This window comes from Petaurus breviceps, unplaced genomic scaffold (assembly GCF_028583685.1).
Source record: "Petaurus breviceps papuanus isolate PSGF00001 unplaced genomic scaffold, PetGlider_PUasm1.0 156, whole genome shotgun sequence".
NCBI lineage: Eukaryota > Metazoa > Chordata > Mammalia > Diprotodontia > Petauridae > Petaurus > Petaurus breviceps.
Genome location: NW_027185720.1, coordinates 1,955,265 through 1,974,634, shown reverse-complemented (window position 1 = coordinate 1,974,634; position 19,370 = coordinate 1,955,265). Strand labels below are relative to the sequence as shown.

The 19,370-nt window shown below is 39.2% G+C and overlaps 1 protein-coding gene across 2 annotated transcripts in view; it reads right to left on the bottom strand.

Annotated features, from left to right (window-relative positions):
- The window catches only part of TPH2 (tryptophan hydroxylase 2), a 137,032-nt gene that overhangs the window by 73,225 nt on the left and 44,437 nt on the right, over positions 1-19,370 (bottom strand). For both annotated transcript variants that reach the window (XM_069082169.1, XM_069082170.1), the window contains exon 7: positions 16,747-16,882. In XM_069082169.1, coding sequence (XP_068938270.1) covers positions 16,747-16,882 — 136 coding nt within the window. The remainder of the gene's footprint in view (positions 1-16,746; positions 16,883-19,370) is intronic.

Sequence of the window (19,370 nt, the reverse complement as noted above, 5' to 3'; positions counted from 1 at the left end):
TTTCACCTTTTAAGAGCCTTCACTCCCTTCTAGACTCAGCTCAAGTACCACCTTCTCCATGAAACCTTTCCTGAAGCCCCCACTTACTAGTACCCTTCCTCCCCAAACTAGACTGTATCCATTTGCCTTAAAACACATATATGGACATGTTGCCTCCACAATCTAATCTAAATTTCCTATGGGCAGGGACAGTTTCCTTTTTGTCTCTGGATCCCCCAGGGCCTAGAATACTGCCTACAACATCCTAGGTGTTTCATAAAGGCTTTGTCTGTTGACTTGGACTAAAAGTCCCATCCAACACTGAGGTCCTTTGGAAAAGAGTTTTCCGTCTACACAATGACTATTACACAAACAGCTTCCCGAAGCCTATACCTTGGAAGGCTCAAATTGATTTCCACCATTTTGATTTGGGGAAATAGACGGCACTGAGGCAGGTCCTCATCTCAGACAGATTCAACAGTGCCCAGTATAAGCAAGAGAATGATGCATATGCCAGTTGTTCTTCAGTCATTTTCAGTCATGGCCAACTCTTTGCAACCCCATTTGGGGCTTCCGTGGCAAAGATACCAGAGCAGCTTGCCATTTACTTCTGCAGCTCATTTTACAGATGAGAAAACTGAGGCAAACAGGGCTAAGTGACTTGCCCAGGGTCATACAACTAGTATCTGAGCTCAGATTTGAACTCAAGTCTTGCTGACTCTAGACCCAGTGCTTTATCTATGCCCTGCACCACATCTATTCTAAGGGGATGTGATAGTGTCACCTTGGTTGTGGTTCCACAAATTAAAGGTAGTTATGTGACAACAAGCTATACTAAATTGTTCCTGCCAGAGTATTCTGGGAAATAAGAGAACTGCCACAGATAATGCTGAATAAATGAGTGACTGAAAAAAGGCACGTATTGGGCACTTAGCATATTTCAAGCACCCAGAAGTGCTAGAAGTACAAATAGTTAACCTGTGACCTCAAGGTCATATACGGTCCTTTAGGTCCTCAACTTGAAGTCTGGATCCAAAAGTCTGCCCTTGAGGACCTAAAGGGCTACATGTGGCCTTGAGGCCACAGGTTTCCCCAGCCCTGTTATAAAATGAGCAAATGACTCAAAATTGGTAGAAATAGCTAACATACTAAACAACTGAATCAAGGTTCAGAAATGTCTCAAAAGGCTGACACCATTGGCCAAAACTAATAATATTAAATGTTTGAGAGATGAATATAAAGTCCTGAATTTAGGTTGAAAAACACCCCTTGTACAAGGACAGGACTGAGATGGGGGACATGGAGTGTTAACCTGACTTAACAACAATCCAGGTGATAAAGGCCTAGGAGAGAATCTCCTGTACTTATCTAGCCACGGAACTCTTCAGGGGCTGAGATAGGATGATTGAGGCGTTAAGTGATGGTAGACACTGCCTGATGACAATGAATATCTCTGAGATAAAAGGCAGTTGGGGAAGTTTGGGAGCCAAACAGAAGAAATCAAAACTTTTTCATACAAGAGCCCTTTACCTCCCAGCTTCTGTTGAACCTGCCCTGACTCTCCTACCTGAGGTTATTAGATTGAATGAGATTAGAACATGATAGGTGTGCAACTACAAGTATCTGAAGTGTTTGTCTTGTAGAGGAGGGGAATCAGATCTATTCTGTGTAGCTCCAGAGGGAAAACTGGCACCACTGGGTACAAGTTAAGGGGGCTACACTCATTTCGGATTTCTTTGGCCTCTTCCCCTTACTCCTCCTTTTCAGTTTTCTATTGTCTGTTGACTTCTCTGCATTAGATTGTAAGCAACTTGAGGACAGGAATTATCTTTTTTTTTATCAGCAAAGCTTAGTCCAGTGCCTGGTACATAGTAGGTAAGTAACTTAAGGGCAGGAATTATATTTTTGTCCTTTAAATCCCATTGTTCAACATACACTTTCATATTCTAATGAATAAGTGATCTCATCAATGTGGTTATTCTTTTTAATGATATAGATATCAACCTCAACCCCTCCAATCTCCCCATTTTGTAGGACTGTCGTCCATGTTACCCAACAAATGCACCATGATGGTGGTAGCAGACAGGGGGTGTACATGCAAGTGGGTCCCACTTGACATATCATGCATATCAATGGAACTATCCTTGGTTATTCCTTGGTTCTCTCTATATAACTATATTTTTTCTAGATATATAGCTATATATCCAGTTACATCCTTGATACAACTTCTCCTGAGTGACTGCATGTGTCACAATCTGCTCATACCCATTCTTTGCCTCTCCATTGCCCGTTGGGTGATCTCCAACGTTAGCTCTTTAGAAAACATAGGATTCCATGACTTGCAGCCATAAAACGTCACTGAAAAACTATAGGTATAAAGAGACTTTGTTGTGCTTAATAAATTTTTATAAACTAAATTTAGTGCAACTCCCTTAAAAAAAACTGATTTGAAAAACCCAGGCCATGCTCACTTCACTCTTAGTTCAAGTCTTTACTCTCTGGGCTTCTCCATCTTCTGATCTGTAATCTTGCCCTTCCATAGGAACTCTAATCATCCATCACCCCCTCTTCTAGTTCCCCTTTATGTGTTATCTTACCCCCATTAGAAAATAAACTCAGTGAGGTTAGGAACTATATTGCTTTTTGTTGTATTAGTACAGTGCCTGCCAGGAAGTAAATATTAAATAGATACTTTTAACTATCTGGGCAGATAGGTGGCACAGTAAATAGAGTGCCGGATCTGAAATCAGGAAGACTCATCTTCTGAGTTCAAATTTGGCCTCAGACACTTCCTAGCTGTGTGACCTTGGGCAAGTCACTTAACCCTGTTTGCCTCAGTTTCCTCATCTGTAAAATGAGCTGGAGTAAAAATCACTGCAGTATCTTTGCCAAGAAAACCCCAAGCAGGGTCACAGAAAGTCAGACACCTCTGAAACAACTGAATGATGAACATCTCTCTCATACATAGCTCAGTTCCTGGCACAGGTACATGAGAAATGTTTGCTGAGTCATTGATTTCCACTACATCAAATCACCACAGTAGGAATTTCAAGTTAAGATTTCATGTATCAGAAAACTATTTCCTATCCTAGAACCTTTTTTGGGTAGGTAGGAAACTCTAATTGCGATAGTATAAAGGACTAATTCACCAATATGTAGGGAGAACAATTAATTCCTTTTTTATTACTGCTTGAGAGGGATTGTCAATTTGGGAGGATTAAAAATTATACAAAACCACAGTGCAAGCCATGTACTTTCAATTGAGTCTAAGGGCCCAGAGCAATGTGCCCAAGAGAGAATTGTAAATGGGGAGATAAAGATGAGCTTCATCTTTAGTAAGTAGAAATGCTGCCACTGTATTTCACCAGTTCTCACCTTCCCTCCTCACGGCATCGTCTCTCGGTGGGGCAGAGGACTGACAGAAAAGAGCTGCTGATTTGGAAAGAGAGTCTGAGAGCAGTATTTACAGTAAACTCTCCTCTCTTGGGGCAAAGGCTTTGAGTGCTTCTATTTCAAAACCAGGAATGAGGTGATTATCTTTTATGACTTTAGTGGAACAGTCACAAAAATAAAACCAAACTGCTCTGTATTCTGTAGCTTTTGCAAAGTTCTATAAACAGGTTAAAAAAGAAAAAACCAGACTGCCTGGAAATATTCTCACCCAAAGTAAAACTTGGAGATTTCAAAGGCTAATAATTAAGCTGTTAATTCTGGTGTTTCAGTTTCCATAAGATCAGTATGGTACTTTGACATTTCACAGACTCTCAGAATTGGAAGCCATTCAGTCCTACTCCCTGCCTGGTGTCCCTCTTCAGCATCTCTGACATTCATCATCCTCTGCTTGAATACCTCTGGTGACAGAGAACTTACTCCTTCGGCAGATAGCCCGTTCCTTTTTTGTACATACACCGTTTTGCATTTGTGTGCCATTTTATATAGCAGAGGTGACTGGGAAAGCTCTGATTATCTGAACTAGGACATCTGCCTCAAAGCTGGAAATGTGCATCAAAATGCTGGTCCTCTAACCAGAGCGCATTTCAATTCCTTGATTGACATATGCATCTTGCTGGGATGATGCAACAGTTGCATCCTATCGGGGAGTTCTTTTAAAATCCTTCAGCAAGGAGCTAGACATGCAGTTGACCTTGGAGTGCGTATCCAGTTCCATAGAAAGTGACCTAGTCTAGCAAAACAGGGGTTCCATTGTTCACCCCTAACAACGCTTCCATTCAGTCAAAATCTACCTTTCTGTAAATCCCACCTGTGTTGTTTTCCACCTTAGGGTCGAGTCTACTCAAGGGTTCTTAACCTTTCTGTGTGTGTCATAGACTCCATTGGCATGTTGGCCAAGCCATTGGACCCCTTCTCTGAATACTATTTTTAAACATATAAAATACAAGGGATTCCATAGGAAACCAATCGTATTGAAATAAAGATGCAATTCTCTTCCCATCCAAGTTCACAGGTCCCCTGAAATCTATTGTAATGTATCTTACTCCTTAGGGGGTAGAGTCCCCAGGACGAGAACCCCCGGAAGCTTCTTTCCTATCTCTTAGAACCTCTCTACAGCATTCTCAAAGATAAGTTTCACCCCCATTCCTAGGACTGAGAGATGTTTACAAATAGAAAAAGAACACAAAATAGCATCCAGGGTGGAAAGGGATATCTATCTAAGGCCAAAAGAGCCATATACTTGAAACCTTGAACTGGTTTCACTCGAGTTCATTGAAATGAAAACAGTTTCTTTAGACCACTTAGCACAGTGCCCGTGGCTCAGGAGTCCATTGACAATCTGTATGCTGTATCCTTCACAACTGGACCACTGAGCATCTCATTAGAAATGGGTTCTGACCAGGGAGATACTTTTGCTGCTTTATTTCACTAGATCTTCCTTAAAAGATTCAATTATTCAACCATAATTACACCTGTCAGCACAATCTGTCCCCAATCTCTACATCGGCAAACTTTCCTCTTTTCAATTCCACTCAGCTTTTATGCATTTTCCCCTGAAGAATGCTTCAATGTCTCATTTTTTTTCCACACAAAAAAACATTCTTGTTCAGTGAAAATGCAGAACCTTTCAAAATTGTTAACGTTGTAAAACATCATGTCTCCTTTTCAAAAAAGAAAGCTATGGATCATATCAGACATCCAACCTTTGCTGCCTTAAATTGGAATCTTTTCTGATAAGACCCATGTTTAGGTTTCTAAAGCCTGCCGAAAAGAGACTTTTTTGTAAGTCCAAGCAAAGCACCTCGAGCAATTGCCTGAATCATTCTAAGAAAGTTGTGCTAAGTTGGCCGCCAGCAGATAATGGACCTGGTTGTGAAGTTCACATTAAAGACAAGTCTGGCATTTTCTTCTTCTTATCGCTTTTCAAAGATGACTCCTCACACTGCGTTAAGCCACTTCTTTTTTCATTTTTGTGGTAAATTAAAGCCTTTAAAAGGCTTCAGACAAGCATCGAGCATTTGCTTCCCATTCCAAATATTCCCATCTGTCTTTTGAGACATATTTCTATAGGTTTTGTTTGTTTTAAATGACACAGAAGCTGACACTTTAGATAAATCATAAAAAGGAGGAAGAGAAAAGAGATGAATGGGACAGGGAAAGTGAGGTTGTATAGATGAAAAGAAACAGGAAGATGGCTTTGGGAGGAGTTTTCTGCTTTAACTCACTATTTGGTGGGTAAGTGCACCTAATTGGGGATAATGCAAAAGTAAATCTAACAAGGGAATGACTAGGTTTGCTTTCATCATGCTGACTAGAGAAGTCTCCAGGAGTTCATTTAGGACTGAAATGGATTTACTTCTATTTTTGTTTTGGTTTGCTTTTTACCAGTGCCCAATTCACAGATTAATGTGGAGTTTCTTCTGTTTGTATTGAGGCCAACAGGCTAGAAAATCTAAACCTTTTGTATTTACATTCAATATTAGAATTGACCTGGGCCTGTGATTTCATCAGTATTGGAGAAATTATTAAAAGAAAACTTCCTCTACCAATGCAGATCTAAAACTGTTCTGTGGCTAGGTACCTGGATAGCCAAATGGCCTGATCTCTAGGCCTGGATTCAGGAGGACTTGAGTTCAAATCCAGCCTTAGATATGTGCTGCCTGTATGACCCTGGGCAAGTCATTTACCCTGTGTCTGCCTCAGTTTCCTCAACTGTAAAATGAGGATAAGAATAGTGCCTGCCATCTAGGGTTACTGTGAGGCTCAAATTAGATAACAATTGTAATGTGTTTACACAGTGCCCAGCACATTTTGCTGTTGTTGCTGTGGTTCAATCATACCCAATTCTTTATGACCCCATTTGGGAGTTTCCTTGGCAAAGACACTGACTGGAATGCTTTGTCATTTCCTTCTCCAACTCATTTTATAAATGAGGAAACTGAAGCAAATAGAATTAAGTGACTTACCCAGGGTTACACAGCTAGCAATTGTCTGAGGCCAGATTTGAACTCAAGAAGATGAGTTTTCCTGACTCCAGACCCGGCACTCTATCTGCTGTACTACCGGGTGGCCTCTATGTACCTGGCACATAGTAGGCATTAATACATGCTCTTTCTTAGAATGATGCTTTTAAATATGCAAAATAAAATAATAGCATAACTAGCATTTATATATTTCTTTTAAAGATTTGTCAAGTGCTACATATGTTACATCATCTATTATCATCTCTATTTTACCTAGGGGGAAATGGAGGCAAACAGAGATTGAGTGACTGGCCCAGGGTCATATAGTTATTAAATGTCTAAAGCAGGATTCGAACACAGGTGTCCCTGAGTTTAATTCCCACTTTCTATCCATCACACTACCTCACTGCCCCTAGCTAGGATTACCAAGGAAAACTATTATATTGAACTACAGTTATCAAAATATGATTTAGAAAAAAACTCAAGGGTGCCAGGTTAAGAACCTCTGTTTTAGAGTTTCCTGTGAGGTTAAGTGATTTGTCCAGGGTCAATCTGAACCTGGTATTCCTGCCTCCAAAGTTCTCTATCTACAAATCACACATAAATACTGTTGTGGATGGCTTTACCAGGGTGTGACCCTTGGTAAAAATGCCAATGGAATGACTGGTTTCCATCTTCTAGTCTCACCCCTGGACTTTATGAGGCAAATAGCAGTTATAGACTCTCCTCTATCTAACTGACATGTCCCTGCCTTTCTCTACGGCTCCCACTGTAGAAACATCTCAGTCTGATCACCTATAGGAACAGTATTCCAAGAAATCTTACAACAAATTCTGTATTATAGCAGAAAGAGTACTTAAAATCTGGAAGTTCAAAACAGCTCTCTTACTGAGAGAAATTATTGCTTTCTATTATGTTAATAACCCATTATTACTTAGGATCCAGACTTTTCATTTCCTTATTCAGGGATCAGCCCCTGTAGGTCAGTCAGCCAGTCACTGAAGACCAGGCTGATTGATGAAATTGTCATAATCCTCAATCTTGAGCAGGACTCCACCCAGTTAGGAGACTTTACTTCTGTTTGAAGTGTAAACAGAATCTAATCTAGGTAAATTCTTGTTCTGAGGGAATTAACTCCTTCTATCCCTCCATTGGACCAGCTGATAAAGGAGAAAACCAACCAGAGTGGTATTGGTAGAAATGGATTCCTTTGTCCAAATTGCTGGAGATGGCTGAGTCTCATGATCAAGCCACATTCTCCACAGGAGGGGTTAAAGATGTTTAGCCATCCCCACATTAATTATTTACCAATCAGGGTTTATTTTCACCTGTCAGGGGCACCCCCTTTTCTAAAAGTATATTAAGACTTCCAGTCTCTTCACATCTTTGTCTCTGATTACTGACAGAAACCATTAACCATCAATTTCTTGATTATTAGCTAGACTAATTAATAAATTGATTATTAATTACCTAGAAACTCTGACTCTTGGGTTTTTCAATCGCCACATTACTTATCATCTGTGCGTGACTGGGAAAATTATCTTAATTCTCTAGGTCTTAAACTGAAAAATGAGGGAGTTGTAAAAGCTGGCCTCTGGGGTCCCTTCCAAATCTGTGACCAATAAAATAAAAGCTAATAGGTTGCCTTTTTCTTAAAACAAAACAAAGCAAATCAAAAAAAACCACTCTTTATACTTATTCCATTGCAATGTCTCATCAAATAGTGTTTGTAATTAGTCTCCATATTTTTGGATTTACTTGCCCATTCCTTACTCCTTTTATAAATATTTCACCACATAAAGAAGGAAGATGTAGTGTGTGTGTGTGTGTGTGTGTGTGTGTTAAATCAGACTGTGATTTTATTGGAGTAGGGAATTCCCAGCATGGAAACTATCAGGCAGAATAATGCTGGCTACCTGCTTTGCAACTTATAGGCTAAGAGAGTATTTGAGAATCATTGAAGCTAAGTGAACAGCCCAGTCACACAGCAAGCCTATACTTAAGGCAGGATTGAAGCCCATGTTATCCTTTATTCAGAAGTCAGCTCTGCATTCCGAGGTGTCAAACAACCTCTGTGGGGAGCCTCCTGAGTCAGAGTCCTGGGCAAATATTTAACCAAACAAATAAAAATACAATAAACCATAGATAACATGTGGTTTTCTAAGTCAATTTGCTGGTGGGCAGGGATCCTTATGGATGGTTTAGTGGCCCAATTTCTATCTGAGTTGGATACCATTGCACTACTCATGCTGCCTCTGTGATATTATGATACAGGGAATCCCAAAGATCTTAATGCAATACTAAGCTTTAATAAACTTTAATAAATAATCTTGGGGGGTGGCCAGGTGGCACAGTAAGAGCACCAGCCCTGGAGTCGGGAGACCCAGGATTGGTTCCGGCCTCAGATTTTTAACACCCACACAAAATAACTGGCCATGAAACCTTGGGTAAGTTACTTAAGCCCAATTGCTTTAAAAAATAATAATAATTCATAAATAATCTTGGGACACCCTCTATCATGTGGAAATATTACTCCCACAAAGGTGAACTCTGAGTCTGGACCCTGCTCTTCCCTTTTGACAGACTTTTGAGGCCTAAAGTCCTGATCTGACCTCATTTTACCAACCCTGTGAGGCAGGTAAGACTAGGAATCCCCTCTTTTTTCAGATAGGAAAACAAAACTCAGTGAAATGAAGGGGTACACAGCAGGTGGTTTTAGGACTGGTAGCAGCAATAACCTCCTTCAGAGAAACGAGAGGTGTTTAACAGTGGCTACCCCATTCAGAATCAGCTAGAGGCAGCCCGTTATAGTGGGGAGTGTTCTGGACTGGAAGTCAAAATACCTGTCTTCAAATCCTACCTCTGATTATATAAAACAATAATAATCACATGGTGATACCTTTCTCTCAGTCTTATGACAAGGATCAAATGAGATCGTATCAAGTACCATTACTGTTACAATCCATCCTTTCCTCTAGATAGCATGGTAGCAGCTAGATGGAATAATGAACAGAGTGCTGTTCTTGGAGTCAGGAACACCTCAGTTCAAATCTTGTCTCTCACACACTTACTAGCTGTTGATCCTGACCAAGATAAGTAACTGCCCTGGCCTCAATTTCTTCATCTGTAAAATGAGGGAATTTGACTCAATGTCTCCTAAAGCCCCATCCAGACATAGATCTATGAGCCTATGATCTAGGCCTGCCCATCTTGTGCAATTTTTATTTATTGCCATAGGAGGGTTCCAGCCCATATGAAGGAGGACTTCAACCCATTTTCCTGCCATCAAAAGGCACCAGTGGAATATTTAGGCTATCTACCTGCTATGTCTCACTCCTGACACATGCCCAGTCCATCTTCCATTCCTATAATACATTTCCTTAATTAAGATAGAGTCTCCCATGTGTTATAATTTGAAGAATGCTAGAAAATTCCACAATCCATTCCTTTGGGTTAACAAATATCCAATTTAAAAAATAATTCTTTAAAAGGGGGCAATGGGGATGGCTAGGTGGCACAGTGAGTAAAGCGCTGGCCCCGGAGTCAGGAGGTCCTGAGTTCGGTTCCGGCATCAGACACTTAACACACACACACACACACACACACACACACACACACACACACACACAAAAAAAACTAGCCATGTAACCTTGGGCAAGTTACTTAACCCCAACTGCCCTCAAAAAAAAAAAAAGAAAAAGAAAGGGGGGGCGACACCGTAGGTCGTTACCAATCAGTCATACCTTGGTATAGAAGAGTATATCAAATGACCATTCTCCTGGCTGCCAGGCACCAGGGAAATGGGAGCTTGAATTGGGAAGGGTGACAAAGGAAGACAAATTTGGAAGCATAGGGCTCTGCACATGTAAGTAGGTTAGGCTAGATAAGATCCCACTGGGAAGAGAGATCTACATCCAATTCAGCTAAATGAAGCATTACTCAAAAGCATTGTTCAAAATGGAAACAACAATCACAGAATTTGAAGACAGAAAGGACTTCAAGAGGTCATCTATTACCCACCCTATACCTGTACAGGTATCTTGTAAATGGGAAAAGAAATATAATAGAAGCATTCAGTTTCAAACTATATAGGTTTTAAATAATTTATTACACTTTTGTCTTATATGACATCTCCTGTTAGAGGATTGTGAATTCCTTAAAGGCACTCAGAACCCAAAACCTTATCATCATTTTTAAGACCTTCAGAGAATATTATGACTGAAAACACAGAGCTTGACTATATAACTAAGGCATCTCTATAGCTTTATGAGAAACACCAGCCTTTAAACTGAGTTTAGTTGGTGCTGAGTAAAGATGGATCTATTTTGTATTTATATAATGCTTTTCTTCAGGGGAGATTGAAGCATTATTTCATTAATCCACACCCTGGGAGGCTAAGTAACTTGCTTACGGTGGCACAGAAAGTTAATGGCAAAGCCTGAATCTCCTTATGTTCTGTCCATTAGGTCTCTTGGCCGGAGGTTATGAGATCTTCTTCATATTCAACAATAACAGTTGGCTGGGGCAAAAAGTTGCCTACAGTAAAGGGGCCTGGGTGCTCCTCATGCCCAAAATGTTTTCTTGAATTGGGAATAGCTAGGCTGTTGTTGTTTTTTTTAATTTGTTGCTTTTAAAACATGTCCAAGCATCTCCACGGTTTAAAGAAAAAGGGTTATTCAACTAAATAAGGGGAATGCCGTAGATATAGCCAGATTTCAGCAAAGCAGGTGGCAAAGGTTCCTCATGTTCTCCTTTGGGACAAGATAAAGGGAAGTGGGCTAGACAATAGATTGAGGTAGGTGAATTAAAAACAGATTAATGACTAGACTGAAGCATTCGTTAAATAAATTAATGTCAACTTGGAGGAAGCTTTCCAATGAGAGTGCCCCTGATATTTGTCCTTGCTCCTGTATTGGGAATCATTTTTATCATGGGAGGAAAGCAAGACAGTCTTGGAATGAAGAAGACCTGAGTTGAAGTCCTGCTTGTCATATATAGTAGCTGTGTGAGCCAAGACAAGTCAGTTAACCTCTTAGGGCTCTTAGCAACTTGCTAGGAATATGTTTCAGAGAAAGTGCTGACCTGCCCTGGTAGTGGGAATTTCCTATAACAATTAAATTACAGGTCCTTTCCTTGCCACTATACCCATCCTATCAATAACTCAAAGAGGCAGCATGATACAGTGGATGAAGACTCCCCCTTAGGACTCAGAAAGACCCAAGTTCAGGTCCCACTTCTGACATCTATGGTTTTTATGACTCTAGGTAAGTCTCATAACCTCTCTTACTCTAGGTAACTTTTTTTTTAAGCATTTATTGTTTGTTTGCTCTTTTGGAGAGGGGAAGGTTGGACAGTTGGGGTTAAGTGACTTGCCCAAGGTCACACAGCTAGTTTTTGTGGTCAGTGTCTGAGGCCGGATTTGAACCCAGGTCCTCCTGACTCCAGGACTGGTGCTCTATTCACTGAGCCACCTAGCCACCCCTCTAGGTAATTCTTTAAGACTATCAGAGAAGAGCTGCTGATCTGCATTGTAGGAAGAGTTTCCTTAGCGAGAATTCTTGATACCAATGAAATCACAGATCGAGTCTATTTTTAAAAATTGATAACTTGAATGGAGATGTAAATGTAATGTTTACCAGGCTCATATACTAGACAATCTAAAAAAAGATCATAGCAGACTAGAACAAGGGGGTGAAACTTATGATGAAATTCAATAAGTAACAAATCCCATATTGATTCCATTCAGGGTCAAGTCACTTCACCCTGTTTGCCTCAGTTTCCTCATCTGTAAAGTAAGCTGGAGAAGGAAATGGCAAACCACTCCAGTATCTCTGCCAAGGCAACCCCAAATGGGGTCATGAAGCATCAGACAAGACTAATCAACTAACCGACAAAACCTGTTTTCACAACCCCATATATTGAAAGCTTTAATATCTAAAAAATATTCCTCCCAGATTTGAAAAGAGAAAAAGTGAAATTCATTCTTATGTAATATGAACTGATTCCTGTTATTGTTACAGTTATCGTTCCATTCTCTTCTCTTTCGGCTTTCGGGCTCGTCTTTGCCTCAGTTCCGTCTACTTAACAAGAGCTCAGGGAGGTAAGGACAGTTATTCAAAAGTAAAGCAGGGCAGCCAAGTTGTAGAATAACACATGATGGCCCTGCTTTCTTATTGGGGTCAAACTGAGAAAATGGAATTTAGTCCCAGAGATAGAACCTGTGGAAGTCTTTGGTCAGGGCATAGAACACACACACAAGAACTGACCGTATCAAAAAGACTGGCGGTAATGGTCTTTAAAGCATTCATGGGAGTCAAAAGCTTAGAGTTTTACTAAGACTTTTTAAGTACGGGTAAAAATGCTTTCCTCTTAAAATTGTATGTGTTTATTTCAGAAAAAAAATCCTATTTCTTGGCCTTGTTTCCATCTTCCCTACTTACCTGCTGGCATAATCGCATATTCTTATAAGGTGCCAGTTATTAGGAGCCAAATAACAAAGCATTTGATATTTGTCAACAGTGCTATTTGTGGCCCCCTGGCTTAGATTTAGTGGTTTCCTTTCTCTTACTCTGAGAAGAGGCCTTTGAACACTCAGTCTGCCCTAGGAAACATTTTTTCTTAGAGTGTCTATAAGTAACCTTTGTCTACCATGAAAACAGTTCCACTAAAACTGAAAATGATTGGGAAGCAATATTTTTGTGGCAGGGACCCATCTAGCCAGTGAGGCTCATGTTATTTAAATGTAGAAGGGAAAGGGAGATTTTAGAGACAAAGCTCTAATCACAGACCCACATCTCACTACCATCTAACACAGAATGGCTTAAAAATCAGAATGGAATCAGAGGCATTCATTATTACTATAAAAATGAATAAATTCAGTGTGTTGAGAAATAATGAATAATGAAATAGAATTCAGTTAAATGTCAAATATTCAAGTTAATGGAAACTTACTGAGGCAATATGGTATACTGGAAAGATTGCTGGATTTGAAATCAGAGGACCTAGGTTCAAATTCTGATTCTGCAACTCACTAATTGTGCATCCTTAGGTAACTGAACTAACATTTTTGGATTTCAGTTCTTCATCTGTAAAATGTAAGAGTTGGACTAGATTACCTCTAAGGTCATTTTTAGTTCTCTATCTATGGTCCTGTGGTCCTACAAAAGCCTGAGGAAGCAATGAGTAATATGATGGCATCTCTATAGGTCATATTTATCTGATTTCTGTCTGGGAGTCTTGGAATTACTTGGTCTTCATGAAAAAAAACCAGAAGCCTTTTACAAGGATCAAATCATCATCTCATCAGAGGCAGCACTGAAGAGAGGAAAAGTGCTGGACTTGAAGTCAAGAAATTCTTGTATAAGGTAAACAGATCCTTTAAAGACCTTTTTATATAGACTTATCCGATGATGAAAAGTGTTTAAAAGAAAGTGTATTAATTTTCAAATGATACAAGATATTGCCAGTCATAGATGATCATTTTGATGCCCAAAAGGTATATAAAGAAAATTTTACATACTCTTAACATACATATATGAAGAAAAACAACTTTTAGGCAGGATTTTGATAATTTTGGAGAGAAAATTGTCTATGGTATAAATATAAAGACTCAAACCTCTTTGTGAATGATATAAAATGATGGCCTGTTTGTGTGGAAAGAGTTTAACTTTATAAGTTTTGTTTATTAAAAAGTAGAGAGATATAAGTAAAGAGAAACCATTTCAAGGACACCAAAGAAATGGATGGCCATGTTGGAGTCTTCAGAATTACAAGTTCTCAATTTACTGTTCAGTAACTAAGGAGGGTAAAATGAGTGAGAAAAAGAGCTTATAAAGATTTTGAGACTGTGGCATGATTTTAAAATGTTGACTTGATAGGGAAAATTGGGGGAGTTGTAACTTTTAAAATGAAAAGTATATCGTTAAGACACAGGAGGTTCTCGTTTACGTCACTGAAAGAAAGAAGGACCTAACTTGAAGGAAAGAATTGAAGACATATCAGGGAGGCTGAAAAGCCACTCTGTTTGGAGATCTGGCAATTGGAAGCAGTCAGCTGATGGGAGGCTGCAGTTGAGTGTTTCCTGATTGATAGGAAAGATAATTCATTTCATTGACCAAAAATTCACTGACCAAGCTTCATTTAGTGATGTCTATTGCCCTTCAGGGCCACCTTCTTTATTGCTCTCTGCTGCCACCTCTGATTTCAGAAGGAAAAGAAGGGAGTTGGGTAGCATTTTATAGAATCTTTGATATCTTTGCTGAGCTGGATTAAAGAGTCTACCTGAATTGTGTTGCTGTGAGCTCTGTTCTAATTGGACAGAGCAGCATTTATGAGTGAATGAAATATATTTCTCTCAGACAGGACCTTCAGAGAATTTGACTATAAGTACATGGTGATACAATTACAGACACAACATATGTGTGATGACCAACTTTGATAGACTGGACTCTTCTCAGCAATGCAGGGATAGAAGTCAATCCCAAAAGACTCATGATGGAGAGAAATATGTGCATCCAGAGAAAGAACTAGAAAAAACTAAGTTTATATCCAGGTGGGAGCAAAATACCTGATCTTTTTCCTTCTCTTATTTGGTTTTATGTCCTCTTTACCATTTTTCATTCCAGCTGGTACAATCCGTCTTTATAACCTGACTAATGTATAATGTGAAAGTATTTACAGATCCTATACTTGACTATAAGACACCATGGAGGGGCGGGGAGGGAGGGGGACAAAATGTGAAACTCAAGGAATTGTGGAATTGAATCCTGTAAACTAAAAGGAAACAAACAAATTAATTTTTAAAAAAGATTAAAAAATAATAAGTACATGGTGATAGTCTATACTGGGAACTTAGACCCACTAGTGTGAATACAAATTGGAATGAATGATTCAATCCCAGAGAAACATGGAGTGTAGACACACCTAGTAAAAGGAGTGATATAGATACATATTTTGTGACATTGTGGGAAGGTGGGTATATAAATCCCAACTGTAACACTGACAGTTTTCCTTCTTCATATTTGTATTTCTAGCACTTGGCACAGTACTTGCCACATAGTAGGTATTTAATGAATGTTTCTTGACTGGTTGACTGATATCACATTTACCAAGTTACACTGGGTTCAAATTTCATCTCAGACTAATTAGCAATGTGACCAAAAGCAAGCTACTTAATCTCTGTGAGGTTTGGTTTCCTGATCTATAAAACTGTGATGACAGTGCCTGGGCAGGTAGATGGTGCAGTGGATAAAGTTCTGACCTTGGAGTCAGGAGGACCTGAATTCAAATCCAGCCTCAGACACTTACTAGTTGTGGGATGCTGGGCAAGTCACTTAACCCTGTTTGCTTCAGTTTTCTCAACTATAAAATGAGCTGGAGAAGGAAATGGCAAACCACTCAGGTATCTTTGCCAAGAAAACCACACACACACAAAAAGTCGGGCATGACTAAGGAGCAAAACAGCACCTACATCACAGGACTGTTGTTAGGATCAAGTGAGATTATGTATATGAAGTGCTTTGTAAACCTTAAAATATTATATGAATGTGTGTTATTATTAGTTCTTGCACATTTATTAAAAAACATTTATGTGTAAGGCAAGATATTAGGACTTGTGAAGAAAATAGAAAGTCTTAACACTAACCCTTCCATTCAAGGAGCTTATAATCTAGATAGAGAGGCAGGGGCCTATATACATGAAAAAAATAATTAATGATAAAAGACATTGCATAGTAAATGACAGATAGTAGGGATCATAATTTGTATAAACATTCTGTAGAAAGTAGATTGGCTGTGAGCTGGGAATTGTCCAAATAGCCTGCTTGGAGGAGATGGGAATTAAAGAGAACTTCAAAAGATTGATAGGATTAAGAGAAATAGAGTGAGAAGGGCTTTCTAGATGGAGGGGAAATGAGCAAAGGTACAGGGAAGGGAATACACCCAGCATGTTAAGGATAGAATGGGGAAAGCAACGGGAAATAAGGTTGGAGAAGTATCACAGAATCATGGTTGGAAGGGACACTGGGGACAACTCATACCCAACTAAGATTTCACCCTACAATACAACCACAAAATGGTCATCCAGTCTTTGCTAGATGTTTGAAGACCTCCAGTGAGAGAGAAGATTAACTGATGCCAGATTATAGAGGCCTTTGAAAGTAAAGCTAAGTAGTTTGGACTTTATTCTTCAGATATTTGGAAGCATTTCCAAAAGCCACCTCAACCTTCTAGAGGAGTGTCATTGAAACCTTAGAGACAGGACAACAATCTGCTTCTACAGAGACAGCTCCACAGCTCCATCCCCTTTGATGGTTCAAAAATTTAGTTCTAGTCTTGAAATATGAATACTCACGGCTCTGGGGTGTAGAGTGGGTCAGAACCGTGTCTAACATACTGAGTACAGTGGAACACTCTGTAAGCCAATCCAGCTAGAAAGTCTCGAGGAGATAGGTACCCGGCCACTGGTCTCACAGTAAAACCAGATCTTTCTAAGGAAGCAATAAAAGAAACAAACCTTATATTAACACAATAGCACTTACTGACCCAAGAAAGTGTTCTAAGCTGTTCGTAAAGATATTATAGGGATCAGTTACAATACTAAACGTGTCACATAGAATAACATATGTAATCTGTAGCCATCAAAATGAAGGGACTTTTAATTAATCAAATACAATCATGATAATTTGTTTCCAGAAAGGCAGAACATCGATTAATAAAGAGAGGTCAAAAAGTATTTAAGAACTCTCCAAAACCAAATCCAAAGAGGAAATCTGCAAATTCAAAAGAGAAAGTATCAATCCAAAATTATATTTAGAGCAGAAGCAGAAGAACAATGTACACAAAAGGCTGTAATAATTTAAATGAAAATAAAGCTAAAACAAAGTCAAATGATGAGTAATTATAATCATCGAGCTCAGCCCTGGAGAAGAAATAAGAAAATGTGATTCCCTCCTTTCAGTAGAGAAGGGGGAGACAATAGGCATCAGACTCTCACTGTGCCCATTGGTTTTTCTTAATTGTTACAAGAAGAGAGTTCATGGGGATGGAGGTCATGGTGATATGGATATGGAAATGATTATGATATAAAAATGAAAGACATTAGCAAAACACTTTTAAATGATAGTGACAATGTATCACATGGGATTTTTATTGCCGCCTAAGTATACATTTTTCATGTATGTTTATGTTAGCACAGAAGTATTCAGATTTTCTTCAATGACTGTAGCAGGCTACAGGCTAGTCACAACTCAAAGTAATGTGAACCAAACTCTTCTCATCCTCTACAATTACAATTTCTTTGATATTTATTAAAACAATCCTATTTATTTACACATCTATTATTGCTATTTGCTTGATTGTGAGCATAAAAATCAATGTGACTTCTTTAGCTTCAAACTGGAAAAAGAGAACTATCAGAATACAATTTTTAGAACCCTATTATAAAGAACCTCACTAGGCTGTTATGCTACTATATAGGACATATTCATGTATTTCACATGTCTCTCTGTTTCTGTCTGTCTCTCTGTCTCTCTCTCTGTGTCTCTCTGTCCCTCTCTCATTCTCATTCTGTCTCTGTCTTTCTCCCCCCCCCCCCAAACTCTCCCTTCCTCTCTTTCCCTCCCTCTTTCCCTCTCTTTCTTGAATACTTAGGTGTTATTTTCATCCCGATACCAGTTTTGTAATAGGACTCCATTCTGAAAACATCCACTCATTATGAGAGAACCTTGAAGGAGCAAAATATTGTTTAAAAATATCCAATTAACTTTGAAAGGAAAGTAATTTCCAGAACTCTAGTACCAACATCCAAATAACCCTAATCTTCAGCTCCAGTCTTCATAAATCTCCTTCACTGATGCTATGACATCATTACTCCTCCCTCTACATCCTTCATTTCAGATTGCTACCTGTTGAATAGTTTTAAAATATATTATTTCATGGGGTGGCTAGGTGGTGCAGTGAATAGAGCACCGGCCCTGGAGTCAGGAGGACCTTGAGTTCAAATCCAGCCTCAGACACTTACAAAAACTAGCCGTGTGACCTTGGGCAGGTCACTTAACCCCAATTGCCCTGCCTTCCCTCCAAAAAACTATATATATATATATATATATATATATATAATTTTTGGACTTTTAATGATTCTTCCTTTGACAAAGTATGGTACCATGGAAAGAGGACTAGATTTAGAATCAAAAGACCTGAATTTAAATCCCATCTCTGTCTCTTACTACTTGTGTGATTTTGGGCAAGTCACTTCACTAAGCTGGGCCTCAGTTTCCTAATGCATAAAATGAAGAGATAGCATTAAATGGCCCTTCAGATCCCTTCCAATTCAGCATCTACAATTCTATGTGTCAGATGAGGACTGAAGATATGTTCAAGTTCTCCAAGCTCAGAAAGTGGAGAATCACTGTGACTAGAATGGTCAGAAAAGTATTTTTGGAAAGCATGAGGCCTGGAAACACAGGAAGAATTTAATAGGCATAGAAGAGAGAGAAAGACAGCAAGCACAGAATGAGCAAAGAAAACGCTGGTTAAAAAAGGATGAAATACCTGAAATTTTACCTTTCAAAAAGATGGAGACATCTTCAAGTTGGGGCACGTTGTCTTCTCTGTAGCCACAGTATTTCGTCAACAAAGGGAGGTTTTTCAAATACTCTCGGCAAGCATGAGTAGGATAGAGTTTGGTGAGCTCTCTGAATACGACCCCCCAAGTCCTAGTTTCTTCTTCTGTATATTCCACTCTGGGAATGGGCTGGCCACTGGACAAGAAAACAGAAAATTAGTAAATCAAATATCATAAGACCAAGCTCAGTCCCTCCCTTCCCTGCCTTTAATCCTAGTATAAGTGGGCTAGACCTGTGATTTCATTGGTATAGAGAACTCTCAATGAAGAAACTCCCTCTACTGATACTGATAGCTTTTCTTAACTTCTCTCTTTCTTTCTTTCTTTTTCTTTCTTTCTTTCTTTCTTTCTTT